This window comes from Rattus norvegicus, chromosome 3 (assembly GCF_021556685.1).
Source record: "Rattus norvegicus strain SHRSP/BbbUtx chromosome 3, alternate assembly SHRSP_T2T, whole genome shotgun sequence".
Lineage (NCBI taxonomy): Eukaryota > Metazoa > Chordata > Mammalia > Rodentia > Muridae > Rattus > Rattus norvegicus.
Window position 1 is genome coordinate 97,092,876 of NC_141536.1, and position 23,801 is coordinate 97,116,676.

The window sequence follows — 23,801 nt, forward strand, 5'->3', positions numbered from 1 at the left end:
AAAGATGAGCAGGAAGTATAATATACAAAGTAAGATGAATCCATGCCAATGCAGAGAATGTGCTGAAGTTTAAACAATCTATTTCTATCTATGGTAGAGAAATGGGGACCATTCATGGTCAAGAAACAAGGAAAATGAAATGAAGAGCAGGCAAGGTGATGCCTGTATGTAGTCTCAGCATATAAGAAGGTAAGGCAGAAATACTGAGTTCATAGTCACATGGTGCTACATGCCAAGAACCTGCCACAAGCAAAACAACCCTAAGGTTTAGGTTGCCATTACCAATACTTTTACAGCATTAGGTAACACACCAATCAGAGTCTCCCAGGCTCCATAGGGTAGAGTGTTGAATAGCGGAGGACAGAACACAACAGAGAAAGACCCAGGAATTTACAAGGGGATGCCTCAAACATTTAGCACAGTAATGACCACAAAAATGCCAGATAATACTTGAGTCAGAGAGGCATGCTTCCTGCCTGTATGTGAACATTGCTATAGCTTCCCATAAACTTTTCAGGTGTTTCCCCCTCAGAATGGGCTGGATAAGTTCATAATTCACAAAATATTGGAAAGATTTTTGTACTGTTTGGCAAGACAACGGGAAACAATAAAGGAAAATTGAATCGATAGTTGTAGCCTCAACCAGATACAGGTCATATGATATACCATTACTACTATCAAGAGTACAGTTGTACTTTTGCTGTACTCTCTGAAGAATCAAAAATATTCTACAGGGAGGTTATCTGTAAACAACAGGGAAATCTGTGGTCACTAGAATTCACAATGGAATTCCTTTAAAATCTCACTTGGTAAATTCTCAAGTAGTGTGAGTTTAAGGGTGTAGCTTCTGAAATAACTAGGAGACAATCTCATAGTAACCCCCCCACAACCTGAACCTTTGGCTCTTATATAATTTCTGTTCTCTCTTCCTCAATGTTCCTGCACCTTAAATGTCGGAATTATTTTACAGATCTATCCTTTGGAACTGGGTTTTGAAACCATTTATTCTGATTGGTAGTGGTTTTCTGTAATGGTCTCTGTCTATTGAAAGGAGAAGCTTCTTTGTTGAGGAATAGGGACTATTATTACCCATGCATATAAGGACAAATATTTTGGATGTAGTTAGGGATTATGCTGATTTATTAAATTGGATGTCGTAGGGTATCCTCCATGGGATGTGAGAAACTTACTTCCTTTTCTTGATAGTTTGTTTTAATAAAGAACAACAAACAGTGTAAGGGAATTATTACAAGTAATGCATGGTGGTGGTTTGAGTATGCTGGGCCCATGGGAGGTGACACTATTGAGAAGTGTGGTCTTATTGAAGAAAATGTGTTATTGTGCAGGAGGACTTTGGGGTCTTATGTTCAAACTCCACCAATGCCTAAGGAAAACCCTGCCTGACTGACTTTGGATTAAGATGTAGAACTTTTGGCTCCATCTCCAGCAACATGTGTGCCTGAACCTTGCCATACCGATAATGGATTGAAATTCTGAAATTGTTTGCCAGTCCCAATTAAATGTTGTCCTTTATAAAAGTTGCCTAGGTCATGGTGTCTCTTCACAGCTATGAAATCCCCACTAAAATGTGTATATTCACTGTATTGATTGTGGAGAACAAATGTTTGAGACATATACATCAAAACCTGTAAACTTGACACTGAAATACATTAATAATACTATATTAAACTATGAAAAATTTAAGGCCCTACCATAAGGGCTTTATGGAATAAACGTATAAAGATAGGACCTGGAACAAAGATACAAGATAAAGTTAAAGGAGTGCCACTTAATTAAAATAAGGTGTTCCCGTTTGGTAACTCACATTCTGCTGAGCATAATTCAGTTACTGGAATCACTGTATTAAGATCATGTATGTCTTTTACTGGCTTTAGGACCTAAAAGATAAACAATACTAAGTACAAAAGTACTTATTCCCCCTTTCATAAAAACAAAACAAAATATACCTTTAATATAAGAATTGTCCAAGACATTTTATTGATAGTTACCTTCTTATTCAAAGAAACCACCTTTAAGCAATAAAAGATTGTGTATTTTTTCTTTCCATTTAGTCTTTTGTTTGCCAGGTGTGTTCTTTATCTGTATCTTAAGCTTGTCTAGAACTTACAAATTAGTTCAGTCACCCGAATGCTGAGATTCCATGTGTCATTGCACCCAGCATTTAAATGCTATCCTTTTAAGCAAATTTTATCATATAATTTGCAATATAGACCTTTATTTAATATATTGGATACATTTTATACAATACCTTAACGTTTTTTGTAGATATTGTCATTTTGAACCTACAAAGAGAAAACACATTTTTAGATAAAAATAAACATGTGCAAAACAGTAGTAAACTGCACCCTGTCACTGCACTTTGTTTTCAGGTTCTCAATTTTGCCTGCATTGTGAAATCCTGTAGGTACAAGGAACAACCAGCTAAGAACTTGCCCATCAAGTTCCCTTAAAATTTACCCAAAAGGTTTAAATTGCACCCTACTCACTGGACTCAATTTTCTGGACCTAAATTCTGTCTACTTTTCTGGAAGCCACTCTTGCAATAAACCCCAGCAATACAAATACTAGAGGCAAGGTTATCTCCTAAAATCCCAGAAGCCACTCAGGCCATAAAACACCCACAGAAGACAGGCCATTATACCTGGAGACTTGCTATTCACCAAAAATATCAGATCACTCAGGCCAGAAGACAGGAAAGAAAAATCAAGGGGAAAAACCTCCAAACACACACACACACACACACACACACACACACACACACACACACACACACACAGAGAGAGAGAGAGAGAGAGAGAGAGAGAGAGATCTAACAAAGATAAACTCAGAAATCAGCATCTATACCTATAATAGCCACAAACCTCAAATGACTAAAGGCCAGAATAAGAACGCGATCAACAAGAACAGAGTAATATGGCATTATCATAGTCCAGTTATCCACTAAACCCTAGATACCCTAACACATCTGAAATACAAGAAAATGACCTTGAATCTAATCTTATGTAGATGATAGAAAACTTTAAGAAAAAAATTAATAAATCCAAAACACAACCTGTGAGAATCCTGGAGATGAAAAACCTAGAGAAGGAAACAAAAACTTCAGACAAAGAATTACCAACAAAATACAAGAGATAGGAGACAAAAATCTCAAGCATGGAAGATACAGTGGAAGAAATTGATAGATTAGTCAAAAAGACTATAATTCTAGAAAGCTTCTGGCACAAAAGACCCAGCAAATTGGGAAAACTATCCAAAGGTCAAAGCCAAGAACAGTAAGAACAGTAGAAGGAAAAGATTCTCAGCTCAAGGTCCAGAAACTAATTTCAGCAAAATCATACAAAAAAAGTTCCTAATCTAGAGAAAGATGCCTATAAACCTACAAGAAGTTTACAGAACATCAAATAGATTGGAACAAAAATAATAAAAAAAACTAAATGTACAGGACAAAGAAAAATATTATAACTTCAAGGAAAAAAAGGCCAAGTAACATTTAAAGACAGACCTATTAGAATTGTACCCTACTTATAAACAGAGAGTCTAAAACCCTGGAGGGTCTGGACAGATATTTTGCAGTCTCTAAGAGACTAGTGATGTCAACCCAGATTGTTATATCCAGCAAAACTTCAATTGCCACAGATGAAGAAGATATTCCACAGAAAATAAAATATTCCATGTCAAAAACAAACATGGAGGAGTAGGTGGCAGAAAAAAAATCAAACTCAGGGCTGAAATAAAAGAAAATGAAAGAAAAAAATAAGAGAGAAAGAGAGAAAGAAAGAGAGAAAAAGAGAAAGAAAGAAAGAAAGAAAGAAAGAAAGGAAGGAAGGAAGGAAGGAAGAAAGAAAATACAAATAATCGAAGAAACAACCAATTGGTGCTTTGTGAAATCAACAAGACACACAAACTAACTAAAAGGTAGAGAAAGAATAGCAAATTAACAAAATCAGAAATAAATAGGGGTCATAACAAAACAACACTGAGGAAATCCACAGAATTCTTACTTCAAGAAACTGTACTATATAAAGTAAGAAAACTAAACAAAATGGAAGATTTCTTTGATAGATTCCACTTTTAAAAGCTAAATATAATAAAAACAATATGTAGCAAACCAATAGACAACATCAAACTAAATGGAGAGTAACTCAAAGCAATCCCATTAAAATCGGGACAAGACAAGGCTGCCTACTTTCTCCCAATCTTTTCAATATAGAAATTGCAGTCCTAGCCAGAGCAATTAGACAACAAAAGGAGGTCAAAGGGATAAAATTGGAAAGGAGGAAGTCAAAATATCACTATTGGAGATGATATGATAGTATACTTAAGTGATCCCACAATTTCAACCAGAGAACTCCTAAACCTGATAAATTAGTTCAGCAAAATGGCTGGCTATAAAATTAACTGAAAAAATCAGTAGCCTTCCTGTACTCAAAGGATAAACAAGCTGAGAAAGAAAGTTGAGAAACAACACCCTTCACAATAGATACAAATAACATAAAATACCTTGGGGTGACTCTCCAAGCAAGTGAAAGATCTGTGTGACAAGAACTTCAAGTCTCTGAAGAAAGAAATTGATGAAGATCTCCGAAGATGGAAAGATCTCCCAGGCTCATGGATTGGCAGGATTAATATAGTAAAAATGGCCATTTACCAAAAGCAGTCTACAGATTCAATGCAGTCCCCAACAAAATTCCAACTCAATTCTTCATACATGGACTTAGAAAGATCAATTTGCAAATTCATTTGGAATAACAACAACAAAAAAAAAACAAACAAACCAGTGAAAACTATTCTCAACAATAAAAGACCTTCTGGGGGAATCACCACTTCTGATATCAAGTTGTATTACAGAACAATCCTGAAAAAAAACTTCATAGTATTGGTACAGAGATCAATGGAACAAAACTGAAGACCAGAGATGAACCCACACACCTTTCATTGCTCGATCTTTGACAAAGCAGCTAAAAATCATCCAGTGGGAAAAAACAGCACTTTCAATAAATGTTGCTGATTCAATTGGCAGTCAGCATGTAGAAGAGGGCAAATCGATTCATTCTTATCTCCCTGTACAGTGATCAAGTCCAAATAGATCAAGGGCCTCCACAAAAAGCCAGATACACTGAAACAAATAGAAGAGAAAGTAGTAAAGAGCCTTGAACACATAGACCTAGGAGAAAGTTTCCTAAACAGAACACCAATGGCTTATGCTCTAAGATCAGGAATCGACAAATGGAACTTCATAAAATTGCAAGGCTTCTGTAAGGCAAATGATACTGTCAAGTGTACATAAAAGCAAGCCACAGATTGGGAAAAGGTCTTTACCAATCCTACATCTGATAGAGTGATAACATCTAATATATACAAAGAACTTAAGATAATAGACTCCAGAGAAGCAAAATATTCTATTGAAAATGGGGTGCAGAGCTAAACAAAGAAAGCTCAACTGAAGAGTATGAAAGTGGCTGTGAAGCACCTAAAGAAATATTCAACATCCTTAGTCATCAGAGAAATTCTAATTAGAATTGTTAAGATCAAAAACTCAGGTGAAAAGCAGACACTGCTGAGGATGTGGAAAAAGAAGGACTCCTCTATTTTTTGTGGGATTGCTGGCTGGTACAATCAGTCTAGAAATCAGTCTGGCGGTTCCTCAGAAATTTGGACATCGTACTATCTGAGGGCCCAGCTATGCCATTCATGGGCTTATATGCAAAAGATGTTCCAAACTATAAAAAGGATACATGCTTCACTATGATCATAGCAACCTTATTTATAATAACCAGGAAGCTGAAAAGAAACCAGATATCCTACAAAAGAGGAATGGATAAAAAAAAAAAAACAAAGTGCATCTATACAATGGAGTATACTCAGCTGTCAAAAACAATGACATCATGAAATTCATGGGCAAATGGATGGAACTAGAAAATATCATCCTGAGTGAGGTAACCCAATCACAAAACACATGGTATGTACTCACTGATCAGTGGATAGTAGCCCTAAAGCTTGAATTACCCAAGAGACAATCCACAGACCACATGAAGCTCAATAAGAAGGACAACCAAAGTGTGCTTTCCTCAGTCCTTCTTAAAAGGGGGAACAAAAATATTCATAGGAGAGGATATGCAAACAAAGTTTGGAGTAGAGACTGAAGGAATGAATGGCCATTCAGAGTCTGCCCCACCTGGTGATCCAGCCATATGCAGCATACACGCGCACACACACACACACACACACACACACACACACACACACACACACAGCCATCAAAGCTAGATAAGATTGATAAAGCGAAGAAGTATGAAGTACATGCTGGCAGGAGTCCAATATAGCTGTCTCCTGAGAGGCAGAGTGTGACAAATACAGAAGCAAATGCTAGAAGCAAACAATTGAGCTGAGAACAGGGTACCTGTTGGAGGAATTAGAGAAAGGATTGAAGGAGCTGAAGGGATTTGCAACCCCATAAGAACAATACCAACCAACCAGAGCTCCCAGGGACTAAACAATCACCCAAAGAACACACCTGGACAGATCCATGACTGCAACTGCATATGTTGCAGAGGATGTCCATGTTGGGCACCAATGGAGGAGACACCCTTGCTCCTGTCAAGGCTGGAACCTCCAGTATAGGGGAATGTCAGGGTGGGGAAGTAGAAACAGGGTTGTTTGAGAAAGGGTAACACTATTTTAGAAGAAAGGAAAGGGGATGGGATAGGAAGCTTAAGGATGGGAAACAGGGAAAGGGAATAAATTTTGAAATGTAAATAAAAATATAGAGAAAAGTAAAAAGGGAGACATAGCAACAGAATCTGAAGAAATGGAAAAAAATCATCAGATCATACTACAAAAGCCTATGTTCAACAAAACTGGAAAATCTGAATGAAGTGTACCATTTTCTAGATAGATACCAGGAACCAAATTTAAATCAGGATCAGATAAACCATCTAAACAGTCCCATAACTCCTAAAGAAGTAGAAGCAGTTATTAAAAGTCTCCCCCCCCAAAAAAAAAAAGACCAGATGGGTTTAGTGCAGAATTCTATCGGACTTTCACAGAAGACCTCATACCAATGCTTTCCAAATTATTCCACAAAATAGAAACAGGAGGATGACCCAATTCCTTCTATGAAGCTACAGTTATGCTTATACCTAAATCACAGAAATATCCAACAAAGAAAGAGAACTTCAGACCAATTTCCATTATGCATATTGATGCAAAAATACTCAATGTAATTCTCACAAACCAAATTCAAGAACCCATCAAAATGATCATCCATCATGATCAAGTAGGCTTTGTAGGTTATTTCAAGACAAACACACAAAGTTCCTTAGGCCAACACAGCAGAAGATAGTTAAATAAATACTCTACATGGAGGAAAGAAAGATTACCAATTATGCAACACAGGAAAGAATAAATTTCATGGGAGCAATATATGAATAAACAGTTGGGAACAAATCTATCATGTCCAATAAGAGAAATCAGCATAGCTCCTGTTTCTAACTGAAGACAACAAAGGAAATCAATAATAATGCAACACACCAGAAGTTGACCGCAATGAGATTGCGGTCATTAGTAAACATCTTCAGTAGTAACCCTAATGATCCAAAATAACAAGTCTCGAATGCTAGTAAAGATAGGAAGATTGGCTTAGTGCATTAACAAAAATATATCCAATTATTCGAGAACTCCAACACATAGGCCTTACTGGTAAAGGAACTTGTGGATCAAGAGTAAAAAGGATAAACATCGATCTGCCCACTTGAAAGAAAACAAAGAAAATGGGCACAACACTCTGATAACTGATAGTAAACTTCAAGGCACAAACCAGCACTGAATATCAACAGAGAATGTTCAACAGAAGCGTTTATGGATGTATCATTTTCCCTGGATACAATCCTTTAAAGCAACACCAAACATAATTTCGGGTTTCCATTATCAACACAACTCACAATCAATGGAAAGAAACAGATGGATCTAAAATCTAATAGTGCTGTTAATTAGGAAATAGAATTTCATTGTAGAAAACAACTTCCTTTTGCAATTCTCCAGATGTTGTAGAAGTAGAACAAAATATGCTTGAAACACACTATCAAAGTGGAGGTTTCTAGCATATTTTCATTGTGAAATAATGAGGCCACTATATATTGAAACTCATCTTTAAATATTCATGTACTACATTTTTATATGGATATGGTAATTTAGTTTCTAACTGATGATTTTTTTAAGTACAACTCTATGACTTGATTATGCTTAAATAATTATCCTTGTTTCATGTGCATATGCCTATATATACAATTAAAATAAGTTTACCAAATATTCTTGAACTAAGTTTAATATGCATCACATGTGTCAACTTTTCTACTAAACCTGACATTATAATATATATTTTCAGTATGTATGTGTTTTTCTATTATAAAATAACCCATTCCCAAAAGTGAAATCGTTAGAACTAAAAAGTGATATTTTTGAAAGGGTTTATCACTGCTACTAGATCATGACACAGAATTGATATACCCAATAGTTTCTAAATAAATTTTCCTTAAATTTGACAGCTCTAGTTATCTTCTGAACAAAATACATCAATGTTAATTGGAAACAATGGTACCTAATGTTATTATTTATGTTTAGATATTTTGCTATGGTGGTTGGTTGGTTGACTTTTGGCTATCCATTCAAGATTATTCCCAGATAAACCATATATTAAGATATGCAAATTCTTACAAATTAGGACTTATTTAAAGGGCAGAACCAATATCTAGTATCAAATCTTCCTGGTCTTACCCATCTTGCTCCTCTGCTTCCTCAACAGGGGATTGCTGCCTCCTCTCCTTCACATACTTTCTTTGTGGGCTGGGTCTTCGTTTTATAGTAGCAGCAGCTGCAGCAGCAGCAGCGGGTACAGCAGTGGGAGTATCGGAAGATGCTACAGCTGCAACAGCAGCAGTAGCACCTGTAGGAACAGAAACAGCGATAGCAACAGCTGCTGCTGCTGCAGCAGCTACAGCAGGTGAAGCAGCAGCATAAGTAACAACCGCAGCAGCAGCAGCAGTAGCAGCAGCAACAGTAGAAGGGGCTGCAGCTGACGATGGAGCAGCAGGAGGAACACAAGGTGTGACAGCAGTAGCAGCAACAGAAGCCACAAGAGCAGCAGCAGCTGCAGGACCAGTAGCAGCAGCAACAGCAGCAACAGCAGCAGTAGCAGGAGCAACAGTGGGAGCATCGGAACCAGCTGCTGCAGTGACAGCAACAGCAACCACCGCAGCAACAGAAGCAGCAGAAACAGCAGTGAGAGAAGCAGCAGCCACCGAAGTCACTGCAACAGCGGCAGCAGCCGCAGCGGCAGCAGCAGAAACCACAGCAGGGGCCCCATCTGGGGCACTGGCCACAGCCGCAGCAGGAACAGCAGCAGCAACGGCAGCAGTCGCAGCAGCAACAGGTACAGCAGAACTGTCAAGTGCAGCCTCAGGAGCAACATCAGCAAGAGCATCAACAGCTACAGTGGCAGAAGCAACTGCAGCAGCAGCAGGAGCAGTGGCAGCAACAACTGCAGCTACGGCAGCAGAGGCAGCAGCAACTGCAGCAGCTGGAGCAGCTTCAGCAACAACGGTTGCTGCAACAATAGCAGCAACGACGGAAGCAGTAGAGATAGCATGAGCCGTAGTAGCTAATGAAGAGCCAGAGGATTGAGTCGCATCTTCTGTTCCATTGCTTTTATCTTTCTTCCTCGTTGCTTCAACCTTTAATGAGAGTTGAATACCATTTCTTTTTCATTATAAAGAGCCCCTCCCAATAGTCTTTATGAGTTGACTTGAATTATATGAATTTGCTTCATAAAACATTTTGGTGCTCAGTTTCCCAAAAGAGGTAATGGAAAGTTTGGGGGATTGTGTTTCATTTATTTCTGAGTGAAAATATTTTATTTTTAATTGCTACATAGGACGCAGCTCCTTTTGAGCTTTCCCTTACATGGGATGGGAAACTCCATGTGTGCTTTGCCGACTAATATTTCTAACTCCTGTATAACTGATATAGAAGATAAACTGTGCTAGAGATGTTTAACATTAAAAGCTACATTTACAGTTGTGACATTTGATTCTTCTACAACAAAGGAAGGTCTCCTAGCTCTGTATTATATTTCTTCCACAGAGCCTTTTATGATCCTTAATTTTTCACTTGGATCTCATGGTAACAAAAACCCAAAGATGCTCAAAGAAATAAAGTATGCCCCAACATATTGAACAGATTGACACTTAAGAGGTCTCAGTATGATAATTTGGAAATTATGATAATTTTCAAATTTCACACTTGTTCACTATAACATCTGATAACTAGGAAGCAATCTTATCACCTATGTTAGCTTCAGAATCCATCTACAAAATTCACCAAGTTATCGACTTTAATTAAACAGTGCATCTGACAAAGCCATTTGATTTTTTTTCTTTTGTTTGGAAAGATGGGGAGCTGAACCCAATTCTACTGGGCACTTGATTTTTGACAAAGGAGCCAAAACCATCAAATGGAAAAAAGATAGCATTTTCAGCAAATGGTGCTGGTTCAACTGGAGGTCAACATGTAGAAGAATGCAGATCGATCCATGCTTATCACCCTGTAAAAAGCTTAAGTCCAAGTGGATCAAGGACCTCCACATCAAACCAGATACACTCAAACTAATAGAAGAAAAACTAGGGCAGCATCTCGAACACAGGGGCACTGGAAAAAATTTCCTGAACAAAACACCAATGGCTTATGCTCTAAGATCAAGAATCGACAAATGGGATCTCATAAAACTGCAAATCTTCTGTAAGGCAAAGGACACTGTGGTTAGGACAAAACGGCAACCAAAAGATTGGGAAAAGATCTTTACCAATCCTACAACAGACAGAGGCCTTATATCCAACATATACAAAGAACTAAGAAGTTAGACCGCAGGGAGACAAATAACCCTATTAAAAAATGGGGTTCAGAGCTAAACAAACAATTCACAGCTGAGGAATGCCGAATGGCTGAGAAACACCTAAAGAAATGTTCAACATCTTTAGTCATAAGGGAAATGCAAATCAAAACAACTCTGAGATTTCACCTCACACCAGTGAGAGTGGCTAAGATCAAAAACTCAGGTGGCGAGGATGTGGAGAAAGACGAACACTCCTCCATTGTTGGTGGGATTGCAGACTGGTAAAACCATTCTGGAAATCAGTCTGGAGGTTCCTCAGAAAATTGGACATTGAACTGCCTGAGGATCCAGCTATACCTCTCTTGGGCATATACCCAAAAGATGCCCCAACATATAAAAAAGACACGTGCTCCACTATGTTCATCGCAGCCTTATTTATAATAGCCAGAAAATGGAAAGAACCCAGATGCCCTTCAACAGAGGAATGGATACAGAAAATGTGGTACATCTACACAATGGAATATTACTCAGCTATCAAAAACAATGACTTTATGAAATTCGTAGGCAAATGTTTGGAACTGGAAAATATCATCCTGAGTGAGGTAACCCAATCACAGAAAAACACTCATGGTATGCACTCATTAATAAGTGGCTATTAGCCCAAATGCTTGAATTACCCTAGATGCCTAGAACAAATGAAACTCAAGACGGATGATCAAAATGTGAATGCTTCACTCCTTCTTTAAAAGGGTAACAAGAATACCCTTGGCAGGGAATAGAGAGGCAAAGATTAAAACAGACACAGAAGGAACACCCATTCAGAGCCTGCCCCACCTGTGGCCCATACATATATAGCCATCCAATTAGACAAGATGGATGAAGCAAAGAAGTGCAGGCTGACAGGAACCGGATGTAGATCTTTCCTGAGAAACACAGCCAGAATACAGCAAATACATAGGCAAATGCCAGCAGCAAACCACTGAACTGAGAATAGGACCCCCGTTGAAGGAATCAGAGAAAGAACTGGAAGAGCTTGAAGGGTCTCGAGACCCCTTATGAACAACAATGCCAAGCAACCAGAGCTTCCAGGGACTAAGCCACTACCTAAAGACTATACATGGACTGACCCTGGACTCTGACCTCATAGGTAGCAATGAATATCCTAGTAAGAGCACCAGTGGAAGGGGAAGCCCTGGGTCCTGCTAAGACTGAACCCCCAGTGAACTAGACTGTTGAGGGGAGGGCGGCAATGGGGGGAGGATGGGGAGGGGAATACCCATAAGGAAGGGGAGGGGTAGGGGGATGTTTGCCCGGAAACCGGGAAAGGGAATAACACTCGAAATATATATAAGAAATACTCAAGTTAATAAAAAAAAGAATGTTTCTGGATTATTTTTACTATCCTTAGCTGTATATAGATCACAATTTAGCCTTGTATTTTGGAGTGTCATCTCAAAATTTTAGCCAAAATTTTAATGTGCTAATGTGATGAAACAGTATGTACCAGAATTTAGAAATAAAACCATATAAAAGAAATGGCTGATTTAGATTTAGGGATAGAAATAGAAGTGTATAGAATTATAAACTCTTGTCTTAAAAATATGGTAAATCATGTTACAACTATACATGATAATATTTTGAGTAAAACAAAATGAAAGTGATAAAACAACATCAAATGGACTTGATTGGCTGGGGATATTTCTTACAATTCTCAAACATAAATATACTTTATGCCCTTCCTCCATCATTTCTTTTGACCCATAATATTCTCACTGGATTTCTTAAATAAAACCAGCTTGCCAACTGGAAAACAGCATAAAAGTTGTCTAAGTTAATATTTGATCTTTGACAAAGAAGCCAAAACTATACAGTGGAGAAAAAGAGAAAAATGAAAAAAAAGCATTATTTAACAAATTGTGCCGGTCTAACTGGCTGTCTGCAGTAGAAGAATTCAAGTTGATCCATAATTATCACCTTGTACAAAGCTCAAGTCCAAATGGATCAAGAACCTCCACATAAAACCAGATACACTAAATCTAATAGAAGAGAAAGTGGGAAAGAGCCACGAACATATGGGCACATGGAAAATTTTACCAAACAAAGCACCATGGCCCAGATTCTAAGATCAACAATTGACAAATGAGATCTCATGAAACTGAAAAGCTTCTGTAAGGGAAAGGACACTGTCAATAAGACAATGGCAATTTACAGATCGAAAGATCTTCAGTAATACTACATCAGATAATGAGCTAATGTTCAAAATATAGAAAGAATTCAAGAAGTAGGACTCCAGAAAACTCAATAACCCAATTACAAAATGCAGTACAGAGCTAAACAAAGAATTCTCAATTGAAGAATCTTGAATGGCTGAGAAGGGCTTAAAGAATTATTCAACATCCTTAGTCATCAGAAAAATGTAAATCAAAACAACCCTGGGATTCCACCTCACACCAATCAGAATGGCTACGATCAAAAACTCAAGTGACAGCACATGCTTTCCAGGATGTAGAGAAAGAGGAACACTCCTCCACTGCTGGGGGGATTGCAGACTGGAACAATCACTCTGGAAATCAATCTAGCATTTCCTCTGAAAATTAGAAATAGTTCTACCGGGCTGGAGAGATGGCTCAGTGGTTAAGAGCACCGACTGCTCTTCCTGAGGTCCTGAGTTCAAATCCCAGCAACCACATGGTGGCTCACAGCCATCTATAATGGGATCTGATGCCCTCTTCTGGTGTGTCTGAAGACAGCTACAGTGTACTCATATATAATAAATAAATAAAATATTAAAAAAAAGAATTGCTGTAAAAAAAAAGAAATAGTTCTACCCAAAGACCCAAATATAGCTCTCCTGGGCATATATCCAAAAGATGCTCCACCCTACCACAAGAACATGTGCTCCACTCTCTTCATAGCAGGTTTAGCTGTGATAGCTAGAACCTGGAAACAACGCAGCTATACTTCAAACTGAAGAGTAAATAAAGAAAATGTGGTTCATTTGCATAATAGAATGCTATTCAGCTATTAAAAACTTTGCAGGCCAAAGGGGTTCCAAAGGATGGAACTAGAAAATATCACCCAGAGTGAGGTAACCCAGATACAATGATACATACATGGTATGTACTTACTGATAAGTGAATATGAGCCACAAAGTACAGAATACCATGATACAAAACAGACAATATGAAGTTTAACAAGAAGGAAGGCCCAACTGGGTATGCCTCAGTCCTAGTCAGAATATAATAATTGGAGGCAGAGGCTGGGTGAGAGAGGGGAGGAGGCAGGGAAAGGGGGACAGGATCAGGTGTAGGGGAGAAACTCAGAGGACCAGGAGTAGGAATGAAAATATGCAGCTGAGGGGCATGGGTGGGCAGGGCGAACCTGTCTAAAGTCCCAGAGACCTTGGATATGAGAGGCTCTCAGGATTCAATGGGGATGACCTTAGCCAAAATGCCCAAATGTGGGGAGATGGAACCTGAAGGAATAATATATAGACAGGGTTCCCAATGGAGGGACAAAGCCAGCCACCTACTTTTAAAATTTTTGACCCTGAATTGTTCCTGTCTTAAAAAAAATGCAGGGTCAAAAATGGAGCAGGAGCAGAGACTAAAGGAAAGGTTATCTAGTGATTGGCCCAACTAGATATCCAACCATGGGCAGGCACCAAACCCTGGCACTTTTACTGATGCTATGTTATACTTGCAGAATGAAGCCTAGCCTGGCTGTCCTCTGAGAGGTTCTACCAGCAGCTGACTTTGACAGATGCAGATACTTAAAGCTAATCATTGGAATGAGGTCAGAGACCCCTGTGGAAGAGTTGAGGGACAGATTAAAGGAGCTAAAGAGGATTGCAAACCCATCGAAAGACCAATAGTACCAACTAGCCCAGACCCGTCAGAACTTCCAGAGGCTAGGCCAACAACCAAAGAACATTCATGGGCTAGTCCATAGCCTCCAGCATGTATGTAGCAGAGGATGGCCTTGTCTGGCCTCAGTGGAAGATATGAGCTTAGTATTGTCTAGACTTGATGCTCCATGAAAAGGATATGCTGTGGGGTGTTGGGGGTGAGTTGGGAGTAGGTAGGTAAAGGCAGTGGGTAAGTGGTTAGATGAGGGAGCACCCTCTCAGAGGCAAAGGGCAGGGGTTTGGAATGAAGAACTCTGGGAGGGGGGTCGAGAAGGAAGGCAACATTTGGAATGTAAATAGAAAAAGTAGTTTAATAAAAAACAAATGTTTTTATAGAAAAAATGCAAACAACTTGTTATTTTCTTATCTGTGTAGAGATAAGCGAGTACAGCAGAAGGTATGCCAGTAGTAACCTTGGTTTAGTAAAAACAAATGAGGGCCATGAAGCATGATGATATTTAAGCACCTCTTCTTACTTCATGGTTTTTACAAAGTTTTCTATTGAAACTGTCCTTGTTTGATGGACACATGATTCTGCATCTCCATGGAAGGAACCCCTGACCTTACATGTGCAGAGATTCTAGCAGAATCCATAGCTGTTACCTACCTTGAAGTTTATTGATTGTACCTCGACAGTAACTATGATCCGCTAAGAAGGAAACACTTATCATTTAATGACTTTTATAATAAAGTATGAAATTATAACCTTTTTTCCATTGAGAAGTTTAAAATATAATGCTATTAGTTCTATTTCACATTGTTTTTGGTGAAAGAAAAGCATGTTTATGTTAAGACTTTCAAATTGACTGTTGACATACCAGTGGCTGCTTATGTTTGCTGCCATCACGCAGGTTTTGATCATCTTCTATCATCACTGTTCATAATAAATAAACATCCTTAGTTATCCCACAAACAACATTAAAGAAAATATCATAGATTATAATGATAGTTAAATATTTTTAAATCTGAAATAAGAAATCCTATTTTCTATTTCCCCATTTGAGTATTTCAACTCAGCTTATTTATCTTTAGTTAACATTATTTTAGGAGATATTTCCAACTATCTAAAACTTTAATACACTCCTTTGAAACACACAAAATATTTCTTGGTTTTAGGAAAAAAGAATTGAAAGATTTAGTCACAGTTGTAATCACCAGATATATTGGGCTAATATTTTTATTTTTAATTTTAAAAATAAAATTAAACATAAAGTCATATATACATATGAATTCACATGTACACTATTTAATACTTTAAAACAGAAAAATTTAAAGAACATGGAAAACATTATAGTTATTCTGTTTTTCTAGGTATGCATAGGTTTCATTCATTTGTTCCCTGTCTTTGCTTCTTTTAAGATCCATTTGAATTTGAGAAGTTCTTCTTCATTTGTTTTTATAGAATCTTAGGCATATCTTTTGAATGAAGTGAATGACTATTCTCATTTTTCATCATTAGGCTTACCACCTTAACTTTAACTTTATTTACTTTACAAGTCTGTTCCTTTTATTCCTGCATAGGTAGATTCCACATTTCCAGTCATCTTTGAATTAAGTTACTATTTCTTATTCTCAGTAATCATTGAGGTCCTGATAAATGTAAGGGGCTGAAGATTAAAACCATGAAAGTTTTTAGGAATGATATATCAAGAGGGAATGATTGAGTTGAAATGTGAACTCTTAGGAAGATGGGACTATGTGAAGCATGAGCGGCAACAGGAAAAGAAGTATTCAATGAGATATAATTAGCAACTCCAAGAAATGAAGGTTAATTCACACAAAAGGGAAATACAATGGGTAAGTAAAAAGTAGTAATTTAGTCATTTTAATGAATGAATAATTCATTCCATATGACATTTTGATCCTTATTCAGGAGAGGGTATATAGTAAAAAGTTACATAAAGTGTCAACATAAAAACTGGTACATATATTTTACAGTTATATAGTGTAATTTGTTGTCATAGAGTTGATTTCATGATCTATTAAATACATTCATTAAAAAAATGCATGTAGGTAATTACTAGTGTCAATGGTACTGGAAGATACTCTTCACACTACCAAAGGAGAAATGTAAACACTACCCCAGCTACAAATCGTGTAAACCACAATGGAAGATGTGTTAGCATAATAGTGGCATGGAGCTTATGAGAGTAAGCAATCAATCTAATTGGATTTAAGGCCAACATCATGAGATTGAACCCATCCATGATACCTTTCTCATAGCACCAAATCTAAAATTAGATAGGCAATGGATATAACCTAAGGAAAAACAAAACATAAAAAGGAATGTAACACTAAAGTGACTCCTAATAACATTCTTCTATACTCATAGATCAGTTCTTACTCAGCCATCATCAGAAAGGTTTCAGCCTACTGTAGATGGGAACAAAGAGAGGATACCACAGTCAGAATCATGCAGAATGAGAGACCTGGTAACACTCAATGGATACATTCAGGGAACCATGTGGAAGAAGAGGCAGAAAGAAGAGCAAGAGGAGCTGGAACAGGACAAGGAAACTGTCCTGAAAACAGCAGGACCTACACACGCGAACTGAAGGTCTGTAGCAGCATGCACAGACCTAAATGGGTCTGTACCAGATGGGGTCCCAGCAGACAAAGTGGACTATTACCAACTCAGAAGTTATCTTCAATGAACAACCACTAACAAATAAAATCAGTTCTTTCCAATGAATTCTCACTCATATACAAACAACTCCTAAAGCTAGGCCAACACATTTTGTGTTTGTCTCCTAATGCTTTGTGTGATTTTTTTAATTTTATTTTTACTTTACAAGCCTCCTGCTTGTATGCTGTGGTTTGAGTTTTTTGTGGTTTGCATAATTTTAGTGTGCTGTAACGTATCTGTACATCTATATGTGTTTCTTGTACCATTTTCTCTTGGTTCTTTGTTTTTCTGTTCATTTGTTACTTTTGTCCTATTCAAGTTGGTTTGTTTTGTTCTATCCTATTTTTTCCTTTGTTTTCTATACTTTATAATTGTCTCTTTCTTTTCTAATTATATAAAGCAAGAAAATTTGTAGGTTTGGCTATGTGGAAAGGTGGGGACATCTGGGAAGATTTGGAATAGGGCAATTCTAATCAAAATGTATTATTGAAGAATCTATTTTCAATAAAAAGAAAGTGACAAATATGAAGGGATCTTACTTTTGTTGCTAAAGTTATCTTCAAATATCTGAGATCTTAAAGTGCTTTGTCTTTACGCTAGTATGTATACAAAATTAAAAATGTGTGAGATGGTATTTTTATACTGTGGGAAATTTTACACTTTCCTAACTCCAGTAGATCAGGAGAAGAAAAATATAGGTATTTGGGGTTGAAATTTGGTTACAGAAATATAAAAGTAAAAATACCTAGAAATGTACTCATTTATAAATCATTTTTCATAAGATTGCCAATACTTTCCTTAGACTTCACTCAAACTCACATTTTTGTTATATAAGAAAAATCCTTTTTTCACATTTGGAAGAAAATTTAGTAAAAATGAGAATAATTATTCCATTTTAGATATGTTAAAATGGTTCTCTTCCCTTTCCACCATATCCTCTGAATTTCTCCTCAGAGAACAGGAGGAAAAGGAGGTACTGGAGGAGGGAGGAGGGAGAAGCTGTGATCAGGATAAAAAGGAAATAAATAAAATTAATGAAAAATTTGAAGCATAAAAATTAAACAAAAAAATTAAATTAAAAATTAATAACATATCATAAAAATTAAGACTGCAATGCTGATGTAAAAATGGTACAATCTGTATATTAAAAATAATCATTAGAATTTTAAATAAAAATTTCCTCTTTCCACAATAATTTTGTGGAAAGTTACCTGATGTGAATGTTTTTATTTCCTGTCTTTCCAATTTTGCGTTTGGATCAAACTCTTTTATTTCAATAGGATCCTAGATGAGATTTGAAACAAAACATTTGGTTGTTAAATCATATTCCATAAAATATGTTGAAAAATATGGAGAAAAAATATTTACCTTACATGGAGTACATTTCTTGTGAGAGCCTAGAGTATAAAAAAATTATAGTGATTTAAATATAAAATAACTTATATATATCTACACAGAAATTATGAAAGCCACTCATTTTAATTCACATATAAATGGTTATTTTAAAATTGGATGAGAGGATAATGATTCTAGTTTGCTTTTGAGAATATAGCTTTAATAAACTGATAATTCTGAGAAATCTAACTGAAATAAAATGGAATGCATACCAATTGAACTATGAATTGATAAAGAGAAAAGTGCTTTGTACTCAAAATCCTTATTTTTTTTTTATTAACTTGAGCATTTATTATTTACATTTCGAATGTTATTCCCTTTCCCGGTTTCCGGGCAAACATCCCCCTAATACCTCCACCTCCCCTTCTTTTTGGGTGTTCCCCTCCCCATCCTCCCCCCATTGCCGCCCTTCCCCCAACAATGTAGTTCACTGGGGGTTCAGTCTTAGCAGGACCAGGGCTTCCCCTTCTACTGGTGATCTTACTAGGATATTCATTGCTACCTATGGGGTCAGAGTCCAGGGTCAGTCCATGTATAGTCTTTAGGTAGTGGCTTAGTCCCTGGAAGCTCTGGTTGTTTGGCATTGTTGTACATATGGGGTCTCGAGCCCCTTCAAGCTCTTCCAGTTCTTTCTCTGATTCCTTCAACGGGGGTCCTATTCTCAGTTCAGTGGTTTGCTGCTGGCATTCGCCTATGTATTTGTTGTATTCTGGCTGTGTTTCTCAGGAAAGATCTACATCCGGTTCCTGTCAGCCTGCACTTCTTTGCTTCATCCATCTTGTCTAATTGGGTGGTTGTATATGTATGGGCCACAGGTGGGGCAGGCTCTGAATGGGTGTTCCTTCAGTCTCTGTTTTAATCTTTGCCTCTCTATTCCCTGCCAAGGGTATTCTTGTTCCCCTTTTAAAGAGGGAGTAAAGCATTCACATTTTGATCATCCGTCTTGAGTTTCCTTTGTTCTAGGCATCTAGGGTAACTCACGCATTTGGGCTAAAAGCCACTTATTAATGAGTGCATACCATGTGTGTTTTTCTGTGATTGGGTTACCTCACTGAGGATGATATTTTACAGTTCCAACCATTTGTCTACGAATTTCATAAAGGCATTGTTTGATAGCTGAGTAATATTCCATTGTGTAGTTGTACCACATTTTCTGTATCCATTCCTCTGTTGAAGGGCATCTGGGTTCTTTCCAGCTTCTGGCTATTATAAATAAGGCTGCTATGAACATAGTGGAGCATGTATCTTTTTTTATATGTTGGGGCATCTTTTGGGTATATGCCCAAGAGAGGTATAGCTGGATCTTCAGGCAGTTCAATGTCCAATTTTCTGAGGAACCTCCAGACTGATTTCCAGAATGGTTTTACCAGTCTGCAATCCCACCAACAATGAAGGAGTCTTCCTCTTTCTCCACATCCTCGCCAGCATTTGTTGTCACCTGAGTTTTTGATCTTAGCCATTCTCACTGGTGTGAGGTGAAATCTCAGGGTTGTTTTGATTTGCATTTCCCTTTTGACTAAAGATGTTGAACATTTCTTTAGGTGTTTCTCAGCCATTTGGCATTCCTCAGCTGTGAATACTTTGTTTAGTTCTGAACCCCATTTTTTAATAGGGTTATTTGTCTCCTGCAGTCTAACTTCTTAGTTCTTTGTATATTTTGGATATAAGCCCTCTATCTGCATTCTGCTGCCTACAGGAAACACACCTCAGAGACAAAGACAGACACTACCTCAGAGTAAAAGGCTAGAAATCAACTTTCCAAGCAAATGGTCGGAAGAAGCAAGCTCGAGTAGCCATTCTAATATCAAGTAAAATCAATTTTCAACTAAAAGTCATCAAAAAAGATAAGGAAGGACACTTCATATTCATCAAAGGAAAAATCCACCAAGACGAACTCTCAATCCTAAATATCTTTGCCCCAAATACAAGGGCACCTACATACGTAAAAGAAACCTTACTAACGCTCAAAACACACATTGCACCTCACACAATAATAGTGGGAGATTTCAACACCCCACTCTCATCAATGGACAGATCATGGAAACAGAAATTAAACAGAGACATAGACAGACTAAGAGAAGTCATGAACCAAATGGACTTAACAGATATTTATAGAACATTCTATCCTAAAGCAAAAGGATATACATTCTTCTCAGCTCCTCATGGTACTTTCTCCAAAATTGACCATATAATTGGTCAAAAAACGGGCCTCAACAGGTACAGAAAGATAGAAATAATCCCATGCGTGCTATCACACCATCACAGCCTAAAACTGGTCTTCAATAACAATAAGGGAAGAATGCCCACATATACGTGGAAGTTGAACAATGCTCTACTCAACAATAACCTGGTCAAGGAAGAAATAAAGAAAGAAATTAAAGACTTCTTAGAATTTAATGAAAATGAAGGTACAACATACCCAAACTTATGGGACACAATGAAAGCTGTGCTAAGAGGAAAACTCATAGCTCTGAGTGCCTGCAGAAAGAAACAGGAGTGAGCATATGTCAGCAGCTTGACAGCACACCTAAAAGCTCAAAATCCTTATAATTGGCTTGATTGTCAATGAATAAAAAAAGGTAAAAGCATATTTCTTTAATGAAACGTTTATAACCAATAATTCCAATAATGTATCAAGTCACTTTTGCCCATAATTTAGAAATTGAAAACTGATGTCAATATTTTGAGAGAAAGTATAATTTATTGTACACAAAATTTGTATAAATGAACTTGTTTATGAAGTTTATAAAGTATTCACATTTGTGTATGATAATTATATGCCTACGTGTTCCATGGCAGGGAATAGGGAGGCAAAGATTAAAACAGAGGCAGAAGGAACACCCATTCAGAGCCTGCCTCATATGTGGCCCATACATATACAGCCACCCAATTAGACAAGATGGATGAAGCAAAGAAGTGCAGACCGACAGGAGCCGGATGTAGATCTTTCCTGAGAAACACAGCCGGAATACAGCAAATACAGAGGTGAATGCCAGCAGCAAACCACTGAACTGAGAATGGGACCCCCGTTGAAGGAATCAGAGAAAGGACTGGAAGGGGCTTGAGACCCCATATGAACAACAATGCCAACCAACCAGAGCTTCCAGGGACTAAGCCACTACCCAAAGACTATACATGGACTGACCCTGGGCTCCAACCTCATAGGTAGCAATGAATAGCCTAGTAAGAGCACCAGTGGAAGGGGAAGCCCTTGTCCTGCCAAGACTGAACCCCCAGTGAACGTGATTGTTGGGGGGAGGGCGGTAATGGGGGGGATGGGAAGGGGAACACCCATATAGAAGGGGGGAGGGGTTAGGGGGATGTTGGCCTGGAAACCGGGAAAGGGAATAACAATCGAATGTAAATAAGAAATACTCAAGTTAATAAAGAAAAAAAAAAGAAAAAAAATTGAGTATTCAAGGAAGAACTTTTACAAATATTTTTGTTTTTAAATTAGTATACATTAGTTTGCCATATCATTTCATTACTCAAAAATTGGAATCCTTTTCCCGTACCAAAAATTGGAACCTGTAGATATGCTATTATATCTACAGGTGTCATCCATCTTCAGCTAATGACTAACAATCCTGTTGGTGAGACCACCATAAATTTGGAAGAGAGCAAGATGGAGTGTCAGCCTAAATGGTTTTCATTTTCACCTCTTTGAGAATTTTTTTCTTGCCAGCAATGACACCTGCAAGGATCCTCTCCCCCAACAATTTACAGAACTTAAAAACATTTGAAATGTAAATAAGAAATACCCAATTTAATAAAGATGGGGGAAAAAAATCCCAGAGATAAGAGGTTGGCATGAGCATTGTTATCACCCTCCACTAGGGCCACTCATTAATGTTTGAATAGATTTGTTTACTAAGATAAGCTCCTTTACTTGTTATTGATCACTTCCTTAAAATCTAACCTTGATCTCACACTTACTTATTATGTCCTACAAACTGAAGTCTTTCAATTCTCTGACTTCAAATTCTCTCATGTTTCTGGATCTCTCTGTAACTACACTATGAAATCATGTACAACTAGGTTGCTTTGACATATGTAACACTTTCCTTTGAAGTAGCCATATTTTAAATAACATTGCTATGTGGAAGCTTGACGAAATTTGTTCACCTATGCCTATAAGTACAACTGCAACTGTGCAAAACCATTATTTAAGATCTTAGCTAGGCTCCAGTAGAAGAAAATATAAAAAGAAAAGGAAAATTCAGATTTACTTTTGATAATTGTGTTTTAAAACATCTATATATATTACACAGTTTTAGCTTCCATCAATTATTTTTCTAAAAATATTATTTTATTTTCAACTTTTCTTTGATTTTAATGATTAATTTATTTTACATATGATTACATTTTGCTTTCTTTAAACACACCATAAGAGGGCATGAGATCCCATTACGGGTGGTTGTGAGCCACCATGTGGTTGCTGGGATTTGAATTCAGGACCTCTGTAAGAGCAGTCAGTGCTCTTAACCGCTGAGCCATCTCTTCAACCCCTATCTTCAATTTTCATTATTTACACCTGTCAAATTTATTTCCAAGCCCTCCCAGTATCCTCTCTTTTCTTATTCTTTTTTTCTCTCTTCTTTCTAAGTATTTACTTTATTAAATTTCTAATATAAATGATATCTTATTATATAGATATATTTCATATCTCAACATTATAAACTTGAAATGTCATTGAAACTATAAAATATTTACCTTAGTGCCATATCACATACATTATTTCTTCCCACGTTTTGATAGTAAGCTTTTAGTTCATTGAATATATCGTTCACCTTATTTTTAAAAAGAAAAAGTAGTTTTTGAAATGACTTATTGGTAATATACAACTACCTTTCCCTCTTCTATTTAGAATATTCATGGGTCTTGGGATTAGCCCCATCAATAAATGACGGATTCGCCTCGGTTGAAGGTGCTTCATATTATCCTGGTAAACCAAATATAAAAGTAAA

General features: G+C 37.3%; 1 protein-coding gene across 1 annotated transcript in view; it reads right to left on the reverse strand.

Annotated features, from left to right (window-relative positions):
* Positions 1-23,801, reverse strand: part of Potefam1l1 (POTE ankyrin domain family member 1 like 1) — a 185,901-nt gene that overhangs the window by 39,147 nt on the left and 122,953 nt on the right. Inside the window, 7 exon segments of the mRNA XM_087654945.1 lie at positions 1,826-1,898; positions 2,270-2,303; positions 8,794-9,749; positions 15,632-15,687; positions 18,651-18,723; positions 18,808-18,836; positions 23,683-23,776. Of these exon segments, the coding sequence (XP_087511071.1) occupies positions 1,826-1,898; positions 2,270-2,303; positions 8,794-9,749; positions 15,632-15,687; positions 18,651-18,723; positions 18,808-18,836; positions 23,683-23,776 (1,315 nt within the window).